The sequence below is a fragment of the Oreochromis niloticus genome, linkage group LG4 (assembly GCF_001858045.2).
Source record: "Oreochromis niloticus isolate F11D_XX linkage group LG4, O_niloticus_UMD_NMBU, whole genome shotgun sequence".
Taxonomy (NCBI): domain Eukaryota; kingdom Metazoa; phylum Chordata; class Actinopteri; order Cichliformes; family Cichlidae; genus Oreochromis; species Oreochromis niloticus.
In genome coordinates, this window is record NC_031969.2 from 32198486 (window position 1) to 32219035 (window position 20550).

General features: G+C 40.4%; 2 protein-coding genes across 2 annotated transcripts; both read right to left on the reverse strand.

The window, feature by feature from the left end:
• Nucleotides 1-1392: 1392 nt before the first annotated feature.
• Nucleotides 1393-7399, reverse strand: LOC102078059 (5-hydroxytryptamine receptor 3A). The gene is made up of 11 exons (XM_019357459.2): nucleotides 7259-7399; nucleotides 6739-7020; nucleotides 6038-6127; nucleotides 5737-5903; nucleotides 5380-5424; nucleotides 5062-5171; nucleotides 3140-3312; nucleotides 2893-3047; nucleotides 2591-2801; nucleotides 2187-2360; nucleotides 1393-1926 (listed from the first exon to the last, which is right to left on the reverse strand). The coding sequence occupies exons 3-11, from the start codon at nucleotides 6075-6077 to the stop codon at nucleotides 1664-1666; spliced, it is 1338 nt and encodes a 445-aa protein (XP_019213004.1). The 5' UTR covers nucleotides 6078-6127; nucleotides 6739-7020; nucleotides 7259-7399; the 3' UTR covers nucleotides 1393-1663.
• Nucleotides 7005-17288, reverse strand: LOC100703248 (5-hydroxytryptamine receptor 3A). The gene is made up of 12 exons (XM_025906660.1): nucleotides 16734-17288; nucleotides 16447-16536; nucleotides 16191-16357; nucleotides 15836-15880; nucleotides 15608-15717; nucleotides 13907-14079; nucleotides 13643-13800; nucleotides 13348-13558; nucleotides 13092-13250; nucleotides 11564-11731; nucleotides 7570-7654; nucleotides 7005-7020 (listed from the first exon to the last, which is right to left on the reverse strand). Exons 1-12 carry the CDS (start codon nucleotides 16789-16791, stop codon nucleotides 7005-7007), a joined length of 1440 nt encoding a protein of 479 aa, XP_025762445.1. The 5' UTR covers nucleotides 16792-17288.
• Between the last annotated feature and the right edge of the window lie 3262 nt (nucleotides 17289-20550).

Here is a 20550-nt window from a genome sequence, read left to right on the forward strand (position 1 = left end):
TTGCTGGCTAGCATGGAGCACCATCCTGCCAGAGTGTGCATAAGACATACAGCATCATGTGCATTTTGTATTTGATTTAGTTAAGGCTCTTATTTTATTTTCTGTGAAGGGAAAAATGCCTATTGATATTTTTATATGAATGCTTTGTTCATTTTCAGTACTTTTAACTTTAATGATCTATTATGCTTATTGATTTATTAACCATTTTTGTAAATTCTCTGTGATTTTACATGAACTATGACATAGCTGAGTTACAGTTCCTACCAGTTGCTCCACTTTGTTATAATACAACTTACTACCAACGACTCTCTGGGCTGTGGTGAAACAGCGTAACATAAGCTGGAAACAGAGAGTAAAATTCTGCACCTTGAAACATGGCAACACCAATGAGCACAACTTTTACCTTGAAGGCAAATATTCTGTTTCCAGTTTGCATCAGCCTTTTTTTTTTTACAAGTTTTGCTGCTGCACAGCAATTAGTTACAAAGAATTTGCAGCAAGTTAGCGTCTTCATTGAAAACTACAGGCAATCTCGTCATTCTGCTAGCCACCAAAGAAATCACATGAATGGTTGGATAAGTTATAACCATGCAAACTACTTGCAACTTGATTGTATCAAGTAACGACCACAAACATGCAAGAAACCCTTATCAGCTTGTTTGGGAATAGCAACCACTGGTCGCAAGATAGTTGCCAACTTGTCTCTAGACTTATGTGACTGAAGTTGAAAACAGAACAGTTTTGAGTTACTGGATACTTTTATTATGCAGCAAGAAAAAATCCAACAGACCTTATTTATCCCACAAGTTGGGAAAGTCATGTGTTACAGCAACCAAAACATTATTTAACCCAAAATAAAAAGCTTGAACAATATATAATAGGTCAAATATATAGAATCTCACAAAACGTCAGTAAGATAAGAATTACACAGAAGAGTCATTACTGCTCCTGCATTCCTGTTGTGGAGGCCCATCCTCTACGCTGTTGACCCTGGTCAGGAGTCTTCAACTGGACATAACCTGACCCAAGGTGAGATTTTTTGATTCTGCTCACAGGCAGCTGACGAATGTGTCTTCAGAAGAACCATTCCTCAGAGATTTTGGTGCATATTGACATGATAGCATCATACAGTTGCACATCTATGATATGAGTCTCCCATTCCTATACATGCCAAAGGTGCTCTATTGGACTCAAAGTGACTGTGGAAACTATTTGAGTACACCAAATTCATTGTCATCTCCCAAAAAACCAAATTGAGATTGTCTGAGGTTTGTGACAAAACGTGTTTTCCTGCTGAGTGTAGCCAGTAGAGTTTAAGAGGCCCATTTGGACCAGTCTCTGTAAACGCTGGAGATAGATGAGTAGGAAAATCAGACAATACCCTTTGGCAACAAGAAACCTGAGTTATTATATATATTGTATTTTATAACTAGTCTTTGTTCTTATTTTGTTTTCACTTCTGTTTTCAATTCACTTTCTTTTCAGTTACCTTCCAGAGTGGGTTTCCTCAAGTTTTGAAAAAGACGTGCAGTAGTTATTAACATGTTTCATCCTGCACTGCATGCATTTAGTAACATTGCGTAGGCAATGTTTCACAACTAAAACATCTATTTTCATGCACTGACCGATTATGCTCACAACACGAAATCTACTCAAATTTAAATCAAAGCATTTGTGGAATCCACATTAAATATGTCAACACCACAAAAAGTGTGGAAGCAATCAAATATAAAACAAAGAACACACGGTCTATGATTACAGCCAGTCTCCTGTAGCATTCTTGCTTTCCATTGACTTCATCCTGTCTTCCAGATTTCTCTTGAACTGCCTTCACTTCGTCAAGGATTAACTTCAGAAGGTCACAGTCACTGAGTAGGTCACTTCTTTTCAGTTTCCCTTCACCCTTTTTTAAAGTTTCAGCAGAATCTGTGTAGGAAATAAAGACAATAGCCAATATAACAATCAGTTACTATAATACTAATAATATGAATATGATGCTTGTCAATTATTCCTAGTTGATTATTCCATGTCAGGGGAAAAGCTTGGAATTCTCAACGAATTCTATGTACACGGCCAGCGCCACACAGCAGATGAACAAAAAGTGCTTCATAGAGACCAAACTTAAGGTCAAATCATAGGGACTAATGGTCTGTAATTTCATTTCCATATCTCAAAAAAGAGGTTACCTTCCACAGCCGTGGCTTCCATGGGTTCCAGCTGAACATCAGTCTCGGCATTTTCACAGTTTCGAGCCTTCTTATAAAAACAACTAAAACCTTCAAAGTCCATTAAAAACATCACCAGCATGGTCTCCAGGACACTTACAGCCACCATTGTAAAGATGACCATGCAATAACTGGCTAAAAGTAAGATGCAGAGAAATGATATGTCAGTGCTATTTTACAAAAGTCTGCCACAAAGAAAGATAAGATAAGAAATAAGATCATCTTTATTGTCACTGTTGCACAAACAATGAAAGATAGTTTAGCAGATCTTTGGTTTAGCAGCATAGATAGAGCAACAATATAACAATGTGGAAAAAATATATATACAACATAGTGCAAGTAAAATGTCTTATCTGAATCCTCACATATGATTGGCATGTCTTTTTCAGTGGACGGCAATATGTCCTTAAGAAGCAGCAGTAAGACAGAGATGGACAGAAGAATCGTCACTTTGAAGCTCAGCTTTTTCCCTTTGGCCTCACTAATGAAGAACGAAGCCAAATCCATGATCAGGAAATAGAAGAGGGGTATGATGAAATCTATCACATAAAGCATTGGCTTCCTCAACATCGAGACCTGTAAACACAGACAGATTCATTAGAGACAAAGAGATATGGGCATCTGTGAAAGAGCTATTACTGAGATGTCATCCCAAATATTGTCTTACTCTGAATGAAACGTAGCTTTTATTTTCAATGGTTTGATTAGTTGACTGTATGTCGATGTGTTTGAGTTCCCACTCTCCCCTTGTAAGCATGACTGTATCAGAGACTTGAGTGAGGAATTTTTCGTCGCTGATCGTTCCAAATGTTATAGAGTCCACTAAGAAGACAATAACAAATTACTCCAAATCATTTGCTCTGACAAAAAAGAGCAAGTGAACCAATTATTACAGTTAATCTGGTGTATTTTACCATCAGAGTTCAGAGATGAAAATGTGATGTAACATGTTTGCAAATCAAAAGGGAACACGAAGAGATTTAAACGGCACGCAAAGGTCAGCCGCTGCTGAAAGTCTGCGTTCACTGAACCGTTGGAATATACAGTGACCAGTGGACTCATCCGAATGCTCCCGCCATCAGAAACACTGCAGAGAGAAGAGGAAACGGATCAGTCATCTGCCAGTAAAGTAATTAAGGGGTTGGTTATTCATCATCAAAGCTTGCCCACAGCTGGCTGTTTCAGTTTCTTTCCTTTAACCTTAGAAAACTCCCTGCAGGCTGACAGCTCAGAGGGAGTGCAGGAATCCAAAGCACTCTCCTCTAATTTCAGACTAAATACTTGCTGTATCGCAGTTCACAAACAAACTCTCATTCTGTACAATAAAATTGTATTATTTTTCATGAACATTCAATTCAGTTAAATTCAATTTTATTCATGTAGTGCCAAATCACAAAAACAGTTGCCTCAAACTGCTTTGTACTGAAAGCTGAATTCAATTCAATTCAATTCAATTTTATTTATATAGCGCCAAATCACAACAAAAGTCGCCTCAAGGTGCTTTATATTGTACAGTAGATCGCACAATAATAGATACAGAGAAAAGCCCAACAATCATATGACCCCCATATGAGCAAGCACTTTGGCGACAGTGGGAAGGAAAAACTCCCTTTTAACAGGAAGAAACCTCTGACAGAACCAGGCTCAGGGAGGGGGAGTGGACCTTATTGCTGTTTCTGTGTGTGTCTCCATTTGGGTCCACTCCCATATACTGGCTTCCGGGCCCTATTGAGAAAACCAGTGTTTTTGCACCAACAAACTGATTCACAATGAGATGAAAACTTGCAATATCTCACATGGTGTGAAAATATAAAAATTACGGAAGCTGAAGAAATTGAGGACAAAATTGAACAGTAACTGAAAATCCTTTTCCTGGGGAAAAGGAAAATAATCCAGCAGATAGATGCATTTGGACCATCAGCTAGTCCAGCTAAACCAGTTCACTTCAGCCTCAGTGGTGAGTGCTTGCTTCCTAAAGAACGGTTGTTTAGGAAGGGAAACTGGGAGGAAAGGCTGAGTGAGGTGTGGCAAATCACTCAAGAACTAGACTGAAAATCAGCAGCAACAGGTCTGAGGCACTAATGACTGAACATTTTTGGTTCATTTCTTTATCGAGGAGGTCAGTGAGTACAGCAGTGAAAGTCTACAGCCATCTGTAAAACACGATGGAGGCTCTGTCATGGTTTGGGGCTGCATTTCAGCCAATGGTGTTGGAGATCTTAAAATTGATGAAATTATAAAAACAGAAAAGTACTGTTAGATTTTTAACCACTGTGCAATATCATGTGAAAAGCATCTGGTGTTTTGTGTTGTTTATTATTAATAGTCTTTGCTTTTGTGCTATTTAGAGTTCTTAGTCTCCATGTTTGCTCTGTTTTACTTTGACAGTCTGTGTCCTATGTTTATGTTTCTAGTTTTGCTTCCCTTGTCTCGTCCTGGCTAATCACTCCCAGCTGTGCTCTCCTGTGTCTCATTCCCCTCGTTATCCCTCAGTGTATTTAAGCCCCGTGTTTCTCTTTGTCAGCGTCGTGTCTTCCCTCATAGCTGTGTGTGATTCTCCCTGTGTCTCCTTGTGCATTAGTTTTTCCCAGCTTAGTTTTGTATTGTTATTTGTATCACCACCTCGCCAAAGCTGTGTTCGTTTTGAGTTTTCTTTTCGTCTCTGCGAGTTTGTATTTGGGTCCTCTCCTGCCTACACACAGCCAGTTTGTGACAGTTTAAATCACTGCACCCATTTCCCAGCAAAATATGGCTCAAGACTTTTGCATAGTCCTGTACCCTTTCATATAAAATCCCTGCAAGCAAAAACTACATTTCTGCAATGACCTATACTTACTCTTCAATAATGATTACATCAGGGAACCACAACATTGATGTCATAATGGACAGCTTTTGTATCCCACAAAACTCTGAAGGGTTCCAAGTCAGGAATTCATTTGTCCAACTCTGGAAAGAATGAAAAGCTGAGTTTTAAAAAGTGCCAGAAAAAATATGAATAATAGAAATAATGAATAAAACACGAGCCTACAGAGCTTGTGTTTATGTAACTGCTGATTGAACAATGAATAGAATAGAATAATCCTTTAATTGTCAATGCTGACAAATGGACCAAAGTGATCATCTTGGTTTTGAATGTGCCAGACCAGATTCTTACCATGTGGACCCTGATTTCATTTGTGAAAGTTTGAGACTTCTCATTCTGAAAACAGTAAACAGCAAAGAGATAAGTTATCGAGGGAATTTCCAAGGAACTGTGTTGTTCTCTTAAAAGGATCAGTATTTATTAATCCACATAGTCAGGGGTGTATTTCTTTATGCTCTAAGGTTCTGGTGCTCTAAAACAATAATGCGTCCAAAAAATGTTGTGCTGTGTAAAAGGTAAACCAAAATTATTTGCAAATCATCAAAAGTCTATATCTGGTTAAAGATCAGACACACCCTAAGGTATAATGTTTGAAATGCTTTTCTGCTTTTGTTCAGTCCATGCAAGAAGGACGATAAGGATGCTTACCGATTCTAAAATGCCCAACAAAAACAAGTCCACCTGAACAACGGTGCTTCTGGTCCAGTTTTTCACTGGTCGCATGGTTTCCAGAGCAACATTTGATGAGGTCAGGTTTAAGTAGTCCAGCAGACTATAGTATGAGCACTCTGAAGTCTGACTGCAGGAAAACCTTGCTGGGAAGATGAAACATGTAGACAAGTAAAACACATGACCTGAAACTTCAGATCCTACACAACTACAGAGAGAACTCCTCTTTGATATTTGGTTCCCGTCAAATGTTAAAATCAAGTCTAATGTAAAAACTCACCAATTACAGAAATAAAAGCCAGAGTCCATAGAGCAGCCATGGCCTTTTGCTTTCACCTCAGTCTGGGTAAACCCTTTTAAACTGTAGAGTCTTACACAAAACAAAGCAACACAAACGTGTGCATGAGACCTTTGCATTGTCTATTATAAACAAACTCCTATTTGTTCCTCTGTATGATTGAACATGATACCAGTCACCTGTACATTACTATTGTTGAGCTACAAATGAAGCAAAAAGTCAACATAAGAAGATCTCATTATCACATCAAGTCTGAATGGAAAGGTTTCCCACTTCCACTTGATGTAATGGTGAATGATCCCACAAAGTATTTGGCCTCTAGTCAAATAGAAGCTTGGCAGGTGGCTATAAATCACTGTAATTAAAAATGCTGAAATGCGCACAAGAGGATTTTCAACAGTCAGTTGGGAAGTTCAGGAGCAAATTCTGACTCTACCATTCGAAAAGTCACAGCAGAAACTAAGACTCATCGGGCAAGGCAGCATTTTTCCAATCTTCTGTTGTTCAGTTTTAGACAGCTGTAGCTTCAGTTTCCTGTGTTTAGCTGACAGCAGCGGCACTCAGTGTCATCTTCTATTGCTGTAGCTAACCTGCTTCAGGTTTCAACATAATGCGTATTCGAAGATGCTTTTCTGCAGACCTTGATTGTAACGAGTGGTTATTTGAGTTACTGTTACTGTTACCTTCCTATCAGCTTGAAGCAGTCCGTCCATTCCCCTCTCACTTGTGACATCAACAGGATACTTTTTCCCAGAGAACTGATGCTCACTGGACATCTTTCCAGAACATTCTCCTCTTGACTATATCCAAATGGTTAAATGCACTGAGTGGCTGCCATGTGATTGGTTAAGTTAATGATTGTGTTAATGAGCTGTTAAAGTTGTGTAGCAACTAATCATTGAGTATGTAATAAATACATGTACACAGAATAACTTTTCAAATCCCATTTTCAAAAAACTGAAGTTCTGTGTGAAAAGTAAACAAAAATAAAACACAATTATTAAACTGCCTTCAGATATTGTTGATGAATTGCTCTAATATAGCTAAACTAAACTACATCACTTAGAATATACATATTGCTAACTGTAAAAAATTATATACATTTTTTTATGCATTTTTATTTATTAGTTTTTTCATAAATTGGAACTGATACTTTGATGCAGTTACAAAACTTGGGACTAGCTCCATCAGTTCAGTACTTACTGTGATGAGACCAGTTACTACGGTCTGAAAGCAAAACCGTTTCCAATTCACGCTCTCCGAGGTATGGAGGCCATCTCCCCTCACCACACTCCCTGCCAGTGGCTGATGCCCTCAGACGTTGGTGTGTTGGTGGTTCTTGGTGTCTGGGGCTGGGCGCTCATGTATGAACCGACTCACTCTTGGTGGCCGATTGGCGGCCCCTTTCGGGGGTGGGGTGCCCTCAGGCCTCTGTCCTCTGGGCCTGGGGCTCAGGCCTCTCTGGCACGTCACTGCAACCCCCTCTGGCCTCTGCTCCGTGGCTGCTGGGTGACCTCTCGTTTGAGGCTCTCCTCAGCTCTTCCCAGGAGGGTGGCACAGTTGAGGTCAAAGCACATTGTGCACTGTCGATCTTGGGTGCTGCACAATAACGTTTAATATTTAGTATCTATTGTTATCTACTGTTAGCTAGTTTATTGTGATGATGTTTTATTTATTATGTTGCTCTTTTTTGTTTGTTTTCTCTTCTGTTTTTTCTTATCTCCATACAGGTGATCCAGGTGTTTTGTTTGTTTTTCATTTTTTTTTCTTCCCCCCTTTCTCACCATCTCTTCTCCCCTCTATTTTTCTTTCTCTCCCTCTCTTTCTTTCATTCTTTCTCCCTGTCCTATCCCCAGTCATGTCTGTCCCGTCTGTAACAACCGAAAATCAACTAAAATAAATACATAAACATAATAAAGGTCAATCAAATGGACCAATATGGCAAGGCCATGATGATCCACTTGGTAAAGTAAATCCACTTGGCATCTTTCTGGCCTTCAGACAACAATTCTGATGGCTAAAGATCCAAATGGGACAGGCAAAAAAAAAAAAAAAAATGTTTCCAATTTTTTTCGAAGCAGGATTAAACAGTTATGTGTTTGCTTTTATCCCATCCAAAGTTTTGCTGATTTGGCGTGGTAAAAATGTGGCATTTTGCTAAATCACACACTGAGAAGTCTATGTAAGTGCTAATGAGTAGGAACCCTGAGACAGAAAGTGTAATTTGCCCTGATTAGTTTCACTCTCAAGTCTAAAGATTTAAAAAAATAATCTCTTCCAATAAAATAGTATTTGTGTAGCGGTCCTAACAGGTGAAACCTTTTAGAAATCAAAGATGAATCAGATCAGAAGTATCTTTAAAAAGTTGTATAAGGATCGAATGGCCGGTAGCAAAGGCCCAAACACCCCATAGTCCCGAAGCACCTCCTACAGGCCACCCCAAGGGACACGGTTGAATGCCTTCTCCAAGTCCACAAAACACACGTAGACTGGTTGGGCAAACTCCCATGCACCTTCAAGTATCCTTGAGAGGATTAAGAGCTGGTCCAGTGTTCCACGACCAGGCCTCTCTGAACTCCTCCCACACCTGGGTTTTTGCTTCAGCCACTGCCCCAACCGCATTCCACTTGGCCTGTCAGTACCTATCAGCTGCCTCCGAAGTCCCACAGAATAACCAAGTCCGATAGGACTCCTTCTTCAACCTGCTGGCTCCTTTTACCTCTCGTGTCCACCATTTGGTTCGGGGGTTACCACCACAACAGGCACCAGCAGCTTCGGCAATGGAGATGCTGAACATGGTCCATTCAGACTCGATGTCCCCAGTCTCCCTCAGAATGCTGTTGAAGCTCTGCCAGGGATGTGTGTTGAAGATCTCATGGATTGGGGCTTCTGCCAGGCATTCCTAATGCAAACTCAGTATACGTTTAGTCACGCCAGGTCTGTCCAGCGTCCTCCCCGCCACCTGATCTGACTCACCACCAGATGGTGATCAGTTGACAGCTCAGCACCTCTCTCCACCCGAATGTCCAGAACATATGGCTGCAGAGCTGATGATACGATTACAAAATCGATCATCGACCTGCGGCCTAGAGCGTCTTGGTGCCACGTGCACTTATGAACACTCCAAAAGTTGAATCTGTTCATCTGGATGTAGCGTTTGGTGGGAGAAACGTTTCGTCACTCATCCAAGTGACTTCTTCAGTCTCAGCTGACTGCAGGTTTCCCCAAACCTTATAAACAGTACATTTGCATAATGACTGAAACCAGCCCACTTATGAACACTCTTATGTTTGAACATGGTGTTCGTTGTGGCCAAACTGTGGTTTGCACAGAAGTCCAAAAACAAACGCCCCTGGGGTTCAGATTCGGTAGGCCGTTCCTCCCAATCACATCCCTCTAGGTCTGAATGTCATTGCCTACATGAGCACTGAAGTCCGTTGTCCTACTAGGAGACTTCAATGCTCATGTGGGCAATGACAGTGAGACCTAGTCCCCAGGCTGAGCGCCCTCTAGCACTCCGCCCAGGGACTCCAAGAAGGCTGGGTACTCTGAACCGCCACTCGGCGCATAAGTGCAGACAACAGTCAGGACCCGTTCCCCGACCCGAAGGCACAGGGATCAAACCCTCTCATCCACTAGGAGAAACCCCAACGTACAGGCAGCAAGCCGAGGGGATACTAGGATACCCACCCCCAGCTCCTGGCCCCTGCCCAACACACAATGCACATGACCCCTATGGCGCTTCCTGCGGGTGATGGGCCCGTAAGAGGATGGGCCCATGACCCTTTTTCGGGCTGTGCCCAGCCAGGCACCATAGACTAAGAGCCGGCCACCACACGCTCGCCCTCTGGTACCCTATCCCGGGCAGGGTGAACCGTTCCCTTGGTGTTCTACTCATAAAGGGTCTTCTGAATCGCTCTTTGTCTGGTCCCTTACCCAGAACCAATATGCCATGGGAGACGCTACCAGGGGGAAGAAGCCCCCAGACAACGTATCCCCTGGGATCCCTGGGACACACAAACCTCTCTACCACGATAAGGTAGCGATTCACAGAACTTGTCCAGACCTTAAACCTTCTTTGTGTTCTCCCTAGTGGTAGTACATGATTAAAAATAGGGCTTTTCTGAAAACACTAAATACAAAAAATAATTTCCTTAATAAAAAATAAATTTACAGTTCAGTATTGAATATTACATAAAATAAACTATATACAAAGGGTATTTGAATGGCAGAGAATCAGACATGTCTGCATGTAGCACAGATCCTTAGTGTCTGGCTAAATGACTCTCACAGGCCTGAATGTGCACTTGAAGCCATTAATAATTAAAATGTAAAATTCATAACTTTTTTAATCTGCTGCTCACCACAAACACGCACAAGCACAAATTTTAACTGTATTTTCATAAGTTTTATCGCTTATGCCCCCCTTATGGCTATTCATGCTACACAAAGCAATTAAGCAATAAATAATTAAATGACAGAAAAGTTTCTGTTTTTCTCTTTTTAGTATAAAAATGTTTGTTTTTTAAAAACTACAGTTAAAATAAAAACAAAAAACTTGACAGTCTGAACAATGAGCTAACAGAACTTTTTCTGTAATTTTACACATTTATTTATTATAATTTAAGTCCAAAGAGCCGTGCTGATAGTTTCTTTGTTTGTCACAGCAGCTTTTTTATCATGTAGAAAAACAGTTAAATATGTGACTTCTTTACACTGACAGAAAGGGGAGTTTCACTGGTCCGGCCGACTTAGGATCAACGTGGGCTGTATGTGGCCCGCGATGTTACATGAGTTTGACACCCCTGCTGTACAACATAGAAAACATATCAAATGCTCAAACTGAGAAAATGTAGTATTTAAAGAAACATTAGCTCATTTTGAATTTGATCGCAGCAATATGTGTCAAAAATTTGAGGCTGGGACCAGTCAGTGATAAAAAGCTTGAGAAACACTTTGTAACTATTTAGATTAATTGCCAACAGATCAGTAACACGAGTGCATATAAGAGCATCTCAGAGAGGCTGAGTTTCTCAGAAATAAACATGAGCAGAGGCTCATCAATCTACAAATTGTGCAGCAATTTCAGAAAAATGTCCTCCAATTGTGTAAAATTGTGAAGACTCTGAACATCTTGTCATCTATGGTACATAATGTCATCCAAATATTTAGAGACTCTGAAGAAAAGATTTTACTAACGTCTTGCTGTTTATTTAGCTGTTTAACTTAGTATCACTTACTTTTACAACCTTTTCTTCTCCCTGTCCCAACCTTTTCAAGATGCTGCTGCCATCACTTTCCAAATGAGCCAAAGTTTCTTAACATTTTCTCAGTGTAAACATTCAAAATACTTTCTTTGTTCTATTGTGAATAAAATATGGTTTTATGAGATTTTTGAACCACTTTGTCCAAACTCAAATCTAAATCAAATCCCTTTTTGAATCCATGCTAAGTACATGAATGCCATAAAGATAACAGAAGAAATAAAATATAAAACAAAGAACACACGATCTATGATTTCCGCCAGTCTCCTGCTGTGGTGAAACTTTTCCTTTCTTCCAACTTCCTCTCGAGCTGCCTTAAGTTCATCAAGGATGAGTTTCAGGAGGTCACAGTCACTCATTAGGAAACTCTTTGCTGGTTTCTCATGACCTCTTTCGTCACCTTCCATTGGCTCTGCATGGCAAATGGGGGAAAGAAATAATAAGAATGCGCTGCAACAATTTTCCTGTTCTGACTGACCTTACACAGTTTTTAGTGTTCCCGTTCAGATCCAACTTTTCATTTTGCCATCAAGCACTACTGTCTCAATGTGAAAACTACCATTAGCTAAATAAAAGAGAAAACCACAGTTTCAGAGCACCAAATTTGACAAGAGCCTAACATAAAATTACCAGAAATATTAATCAGGATGAGAATCAGCATACTTTATGCTGATTCTCCTGAGTGACAAACACACGCTGATCATCCACATGAAAATTCAGTAAAAAATTTCTGCAACTTCTTGTTTCAGTTTGTCAAACTGCAGATATGCTCAGGGCCGCTGTTGGTAACATCAGGCAGAATCTTGGTATGAAGGGGTCTCTGATGAAATGTTATGTGCAGGCTACACTGTAAAGCTACATCAGCCAGTTAGAACCTGTGGACCCTGATGCTGCAGAACACATTATACAGCCAAGCTAACTTCACACATTTACTGAGTCCTAAACTCTTAAAGCCTGCTGTTAATCTCAGTAATGTGAAAAGGGTTCCGTCTCTTGCGTAAAATTAGAAAGTCATCAAAGCCGATTGTTTTCTTAGGTAAACTCTACTTTAGTAGAATTTGTTTTTATTTAGTATTTTATGATGTTGTATTGTGAGATTATGTCATATTAGATATTGTAGTTAAACAGCACATCTGGCCAAAGGGGAAGCAGATTAATTATCATACATTAACTTTTTGTATTGTTATGATTTGATCACATGTATGGAGTGAGGACTAAAAATATCGCATTGTTGATCCTGGATCAACATTAGGATGATGACAACAACACTAACACGGGGATATCAGATCAAGTGCAGGGAGGCTTTCTCCTTACACATTTGATATAAAAAGAACACAGCAGCACAGCCTGCAAAGCTACATCTGAGCAATGTCCTTTGGAGACAAGAGAAGGTGAAAAGTTTGGCCATAATTTGGACAAAGGGCCAAATAACAACCACAGCCGCCTGATTTGGTACTATACAAAACAATATTGCAAAGTGAGATGCTGATAAAGTCATACAGAAAACAGTCACTTTAAATTATTGCTGCTATAAATGGTTCTACTGATTCAAGTAGTACATTTTAGTTTTCCCACACTGCTTCTGTATTTTGGCTCACGTTTTGTTAAGTAACTAACAGTGTAATGTGTCGCAATTTTGCTCATCTCAGATTTTATTTACCTCATTTTAATACCTGGTAAGGACTATTACAGCGTGATATGCAAACCCTTAGATTTTACCGAGGGTGTTTTTACTTTTTAAAAATACATTTACATCTGAGTTGAAAGCATACCTTCGTGATAGTTAGCTTCCAGTTGAATATCCACCTGGGACTTTTCAGTGTCCTGAGTCTTCTTACTACAGTAACCATCAAGGTCCATTAAAAAGATCACCAGCATGGTCTCCAGGACACTTACACCCACCAGAGTAAAGATTCCAACACAGTACTTGGCTAGAATAAACAAAGTGTCAGCGATATTGCTTGTCAATGTGATGCTGTTGGAGCCAGAAAAAAGAAAAATCAGCACTCTATCTCAGTGACGTCTCACCGATCATTGGCAGGTGCTTTTCAGTGGACGGCAACATGTCCTTTAGAATGAGCAGTAAGACGGAGATGGACAGGAGTAGGGTCACTTTGAAGCTCAGCTTTTCACCTTTTGACTCATTTATTAAAAATGATGCCAAATCCAGGACCAGGAAATAGAACAGGGGTATGATTAAATTTATCACATAAAGCAATGGCTTCCTGACCATTATGACCTGTAAAAAGAGTCAGATTCATTAGACACAAAGAGACGTGAGAGGAAATCTATTACTGAAATTTCATTGGAAAGATTTTCTCACTGTGTATAAAAGTTTGCTTTTATTTATGTGCACTGCAGAAGTATAATTGATAGTTTCCAAGCTGTCAAGTTCCCATTCTCCCTTTGTAGCCATGCCAACCTCAGAGATTTTTCCAAGGACTTCGTCACTGCTGAATGTTTCCAGTCTTATAGATTTCACTACGTAGGCAACAAAAGAGTAGTTAATGATGACACGACAACTGTTCAGATACCATTCTGAATGTAAAACAATAAGTGTAGCTTCAGTTAATCATGTGTAATTTACCATTAGAGGTCATGGAGGAAAATGTGATGTTACAACTTTGCGTGTCGAAAGGGAACATCCTCAGACTGAGACGACAGGTGTAGGTCAGCCGGTGCTGTTCACTTGAGAACACCAACCCACTCGAATACACAGTGACCAACGGACCCTTCTGAACACTCCCAGTATCAGAAACACTGAAGGCACAAGAGGGACTTGTAGTACTAGTAATCACAGATTTACTGACATCTAAAATAATTACTGTACACCAATTTCCACCAACTACAATCCCAGATTTGGTGATGAATTATGTACAAAAATGTTGCTTGTTCTCTCCTATTGAAAGGAGTTTTGCATTCGTGTTTATTGCTGAGTTTTGGTTTCTGTTTGGATTTCATTGCTACTTTTCTGTTTCTACTCATTCCTGTGCTTGGTTAGTTTTTGGTTCATATTATAACTTAATTGTTACTTTTGTAAAGACTTTCAGCTTTTGTGCTATTATTGTCTTTTGGCAGCAGAGGATTAAATGCACCCCTACAGCACCTCCAGTGGACATATCATTGTGTTTTGGCTCGTGGCGTCGGGCCTCCCTTCATCACAGATTCTGTTTACATTGATGGGAATTTCTAGAAAAAGCAAAGAGGTGGAGGGTGTTAGGTTCAGTGGTTTCATGATTTAATTTCTGCTTTTTGCAGATGATGTAGTTCTGTTGGCTTCATCAAGCGATGACGTCCAGCTTACACTGCAGAAATTTACAGATGAGTGTGAAGTGGTCAGGATGACACCTCAAGTCTGAGACCATGGATATCAGCCAGGACAGAGGTAGAGATATCTCGGGGTCTCATGAGTGAGGGAAGAGTGGAGCTGATGTGGTGCAGCATCTGCAGTGACAGGGACACTGTGCTAATCTGTTGTGGTGAAGAGAGAGCCGAGTGTGAAAGCAAAGTTAGCAATTTACCAGTTGCTCTACATTCCTACCCTCGCCTACTGTATGTTCCTGCTCTCACCTTCACTGTAGGGAAAATATCACCTGACCATGCATGTTGGGACCAGTGTAAATGTATTTACATTGGAAGCTCTGCGTAGCGACAGAAAGAATGAGATCATTAAAACAAGCAGTAGAAATTAGTTTCTCTGCAGGGTTTCTGGGATCAGCAATAAGCTGGAAGCAAGTTGCTAAATGTGGCAACAAGAGACCATACACAGTAAATGAAATTTCACGACTTCAAGAACTAAAGGCAAAATAACAGCTGGGAATGGGAAGTGTCCGGGACCAGTGACAAACTTGGACGAATACCTTTAGTTTTTTTTATATTATTCTATTTTCCCCAGTGTTTCCTGGTCTGTACTCTCTTTGTGTTATATGATTGCTTCTCATATAACAGCACACACATAAAATCTATGCTTGTGTCAAATCTCAGCCTCTCTCCATGGGTGAGAGAAAATACAACAATAATTATGAGGTAACACAAACTCACTGCAATGTAACACAAATTGTGCCCAAAATTTGCAGCATCAGTTATGACCAACCCAACAGCAGGAAACTTCTTATTATGAGGTTAAAAATGCTTCTATGCAGATGTTCTGTGCTGACGGGCATTATAGTGGTACCTGAGCCCCCAAGGGGGTGGGACTGCAGGGGAAACATGGTCTGACCATGAGTCTTGGGACCATTGTAAAGCTGTTTACATTGGAAGCTCATTTATTTATGGAAATATTACTTACTCTTCCTCAATTCTCACATCTGGAGCCCACAACAATGATCCTGGGACACTCAGGTTGTCTATCCCACAAAAATCCGAAGGATTCCAAGTTAGGAATTCATTTGTCCAAGCCTAGGAAAAGAAAAATCTTGTATGTATAAGAGCCATGGCTGTAAACATGCTTCGAGACTATTGATGACATACAAGCTCTGAATCACTCTGACTTGAATGTGGCAGATCAGAGTCTCACCATGTTGACAACGATGTGAACCATAACAGTCTGAGACTTCTCATCCTGAAAACAGTGAGCAGCACAGAGGTAAGTATTTTATGGAAACTTGCCACAAACGTTTCAGTTCAGCCAAATTTAACCTTCTCACATCTACTACTATTCATCCAGCTCTGTGTGCAGTTTTAAGTACAGTATATATTTCATGTCTTTAAACTATCGCTGCCCTAATTGACCAATGTTTTGCAAAAAATGGGATATAGGTATGAATATGAATTCACTCAAGTGCAGCAGTTTCACAATAACGCACCCTTTAAAAAAAATCCAACTTACTGTTAAAGCTCAATCCATGCAAAGGGGACTATAAGACACCTACCACTTCCAAAATGCCCAACAAATACATATCCAGCTGAATGAGGGTGGCGGTGTTCCAGTCTTTCACTGGTCGCATGATTTGCAGTGCAGAGTCTGATCCTGTCAGGTTTAAGTACTCCAAGAGACCGTAGTATGAGCAGCCTGAGGTCTGACTGCTAGAAAACCCTCCTGATGAGAAGAAATGTTTAGAAATAAAGCAAACACACAAAGTTTCAGTAACTGATGCATTCCATGTATAATGTAGTGCAATAACTCACCAATTAAAAAAAGGAAAACTAGAGTCCTTGGAGTGCCCATTTGCTCTCGTTTACTTTCACCTGAATCTGAAGAAAATCTCCACGGTGACGCTGCTTACAGTAAAACAGAATAAAACAGTAATGTGGATGAGACCTCAGTACATGAAATTAATTTCACTATCAGATCCCAGATCTTCGACCACTGCAGTAGTCACAAATGACTGCATATAATGTGATGTAAATAAAGCTTAGATGTTGAATATTCAGTTTGGTATCCGTGCACACTGAAACAGAAAATAAATACTTACCTGAAAAACTCCCAGACAGGTTCTGCAGGCTGCAGTAAGACGTCCACCAGAGGATCATCTGCTGGTCAACGATAAGTCAGTGACCTTTTAATATTGGGGAGACAGAACGTTCCACTGTGATATGGGTGGGGCAGAATAGTATAAGTGGCACTGTCTTTAATTTCCGGACTGTAAATAAATTGATGATTTTTGAAGGTCGGTGTTTTCACTCCTTGACACACAAATCAGTCCATTTTCTGAGTTCTGTTTCTGCTCGTGTTTTCTTGTCTGCCTCACTTTTATTATTTCTGTTTTATTTTCAGGTATTTCTTATTTTGAAGAGTTACTTTACATGTAAATCTCCAGTGTTTCCTTTGTTTTCCTGCATTAGTTGTGTTTCACCTGTTTGCCCTGTGTTTGTGTGTGTTTAGTCTTAAGTTTGTCTGTTTGTGCACCATTTGTTCTTGCCTACATTCCTTTTTGGGGGGTTTCTGTTTTGTTTTACTCTCTGGACTTTGTGCAACTTTCGTTTTTGTATCAGCCAATAAAGCCTCGCCTTTCGTTTATTTGACCTGGCTCCAGGTCCTGCAATTTTCTAAAGTTAATGCTTAAATAATTATAATCCTGACAACAATACATCTGTATTACTGTGATGTCATTGTCATCACATCAGGTTTCAGGTTTCAGGTTTCATTTAATGTTGATCCTTTATTTATTTAGCATCATGTCTTCGGTCTCAATCATAATAACAATCCAGATAAAAGTCAATATTTGTCTGGCTGTCTGACGGCAGATTGTTATCATATTCACTCTATGGACAAAAATATTGGAACACCTCCATCATCCACAGGTATGGATATAGAGTGTGGTCTCCCCTTTGCAGCTATAACAGCTTCCACTCTTTTGGGGATGCTTTCTGCAGGATTTCGGAGCATATCTGCCGGATTTTTTACATCCAGAAAAAGTATTTAATATAGTTGAGGTCATGGCTTTGTGCAAGCTCATCTGCACCACATTCATCCTACCATGTCTTAATGGACTTGGCACGTGCACTGGAGCACAGTCATGCTGGAACAATAAACAGCTTTCCCCTAACTTTCCACTGAGTTGGTTTCTGTAAGCTGAAGTATTAAAGTTCCTTTGAATGGAAATAAAAAGCACAAGTTAACCAATGAAAAACAGCCCCGTGATCCTTCCTGCACCAAACTTTAGAGTTGGTACAGTGCAGCCAGGCAGGTAATGTACTCCTAGCATTTGCCAAATCCAGACTCATCCATCAGGCTGCCACACAGAGAAGCATGACTGGTCACGCCATACAGCACATTTCGATTGCTCCAGAGTTCTTGGAAACCCATACCACGAAACTACAGGTGCACAGTTTTTGTGCCAGTGTTATTCCCAGAACTGGTTTGGAACTGCGTAGAGTTTTCCTATGTGTGTGCTTCAGCAACCTTGTCTGTCACTTCATGGCTGAGTTGCTGTGGTTCCCAAATGCTTCCACTTTGCAATAATACCACTTAAACATGGAGTATACTTTACGCATCTATGAGTCCACTTGGGTCCCAGTGACCTAAATTTCATCATCAGATGGTTAGTGTGACGGTCTGTGCAAACTGATGTGATTCAGTGGTGGCTTCCTATTACACAGACTTGTGTCTGTAAAGGCAGACTGCATGGCTAGGTGCTTCAGTTCATACACCTGAATTCAAATATTAATTCAATTCAATTTAATTCAATTTTATTTATATAGCGCCAAATCACAACAAAAGTCGCCTCAAGGCGCTTTATATTGTACAGTATACTCTATAATAACAGATACAGAGAAAAACCCAACAATCATATGACCCCCTATGAGCAAGCACTTTGGCGACAGTGGGAAGCAAAAACTCCCTTTTAACAGGAAGAAACCTCCAGCAGAACCAGGCTCAGGGAGGGGCGGGGCCATCTGCTGTGACCGGTTGGGGTGAGAGAAGGAAAACAGGATAAAGACATGCTGTGGAAGAGAGACAGAGATTAATAACAGATATGATTCAATGCAGAGGTCTGTTAACACATAGTGAGTGAGAAAGGTGACTGGAAAGGAAAAACTCAATGCATCATGGGAATCCCCGGCAGCCTACGTCTATTGCAGCATAACTAAGGGAGGATTCAGGGTCACCTGGTCCAGCCCTAACTATATGCTTTAGCAAAAAGGAAAGTTTGAAGCCTAATCTTGAAAGTAGAGATAGTGTCTGTCTCCTGAATCCAAACTGGAAGCTGGTTCCACAGAAGAGGGGCCTGAAAACTGAAGGCTCTGCCTCCCATTCTACTTTTAAATACTCTAGGAACAACAAGTAGGCCTGCAGTGCAAGAGCGAAGTGCTCTAATAGGGTGATATGGTACTACAAGGTCATTAAGATAAGATGGGGCCTGATTATTTAAGACCTTGTATGTGAGGAGCAGGATTTTGAATTCAATTCTGGATTTAACAGGAAGCCAATGAAGGGAAGCCAAAACAGGAGAAATATGCTCTCTCTTTCTAGTCCCTGTCAGGACTCTTGCTGCAGCATTTTGGATCAGCTGAAGGCTTTTCAGTGAGTTTTTAGGACATCCTGATAATAAAGAATTACAGTCGTCCAGCCTGGAAGTAATAAATGCATGAACTAGTTTTTCAGCATCACTCTGAGACAGGATATTTCTAATTTTAGAGATGTTGTGCAAATGGAAGAAAGCAGTCTTACATATTTGTTTAATATGTGCGCTGAAGGACATGTCCTGGTCAAAAATGACTCCAAGGTTCCTCACAGCGTTACTGGAGGCCAAGGTAATGCCATCCAGAGTAAGAATCTGCTTAGATACCATATTTACCATAACATATCTTCTTCTTCTTGAGGACTCTGAGGAAGAACCACATGTCCTCAGACATCCTGGTGAACTTCTACCGCTGCACCATCGAGAGCATCCTGACCAACTGTATAACAGTCTGGTACGGGAACTGCTCCGCCTCGGACCGGAAGGCGTTGCAGAGGGTCGTGAAAACTGCCCAGCGCATCGCCGGAGCACCACTTCCTGCCATAAAGGACATCTACAGGAAGCGGTGTCTGAAAAGGGCTGGGAAAATCATCAGAGACCCCAGTCACCCATCACATAGACTCTTCACCCTCCTGCCCTCTGGGAGGCGCTACAGGAGCCTCCGGACTAAGACCACCAGGTACCGGAACAGCTTCTTCCCCACAGCTGTCAGACTCCTGAACTCTGCCTCCTGACATCTGACCCACGTTAAACTCATGGACTGAACATACACACACCCACAACCACTAGCACTTTATCACTATCACAATTATCCTAACTGCACTACTGTATAGTTCTGTGTGAATATCATTCTGTACATATGATAATTTTTCAATCCTACAACTGTTTATAACTTGCATAGTTCACATTTCTGTATAACTGTATATCTCAGATTTCTGTATAGTTTTTATTTCATATTTATATCCTGTACATAGCTTGTACTCACTACAGCCTGTACATACTTATAGTTATAGAATATTCATAACATAATTCACACCGTGTACATTATAACATACCATAATAGACCCATTTCTGTAATATACTTACACATCTATATTATTGCTAATATATATTGTAATATATCTATATCGCGGCTAAAGCACTTCTGGATGGATGCAAACTGCATTTCGTTGCCCTGTACCTGTGACATGTGCAATGACAATAAAGTTGAATTCTATTCTATTCTATTCTATTCTATTTCTAAGATTTTCAGGGCCGAGTACAATAACCTCAGTTTTATCTGAATTAAGAAGCAGAAAGTTAGCGGCCATCCAGCTCTTTATGTCTT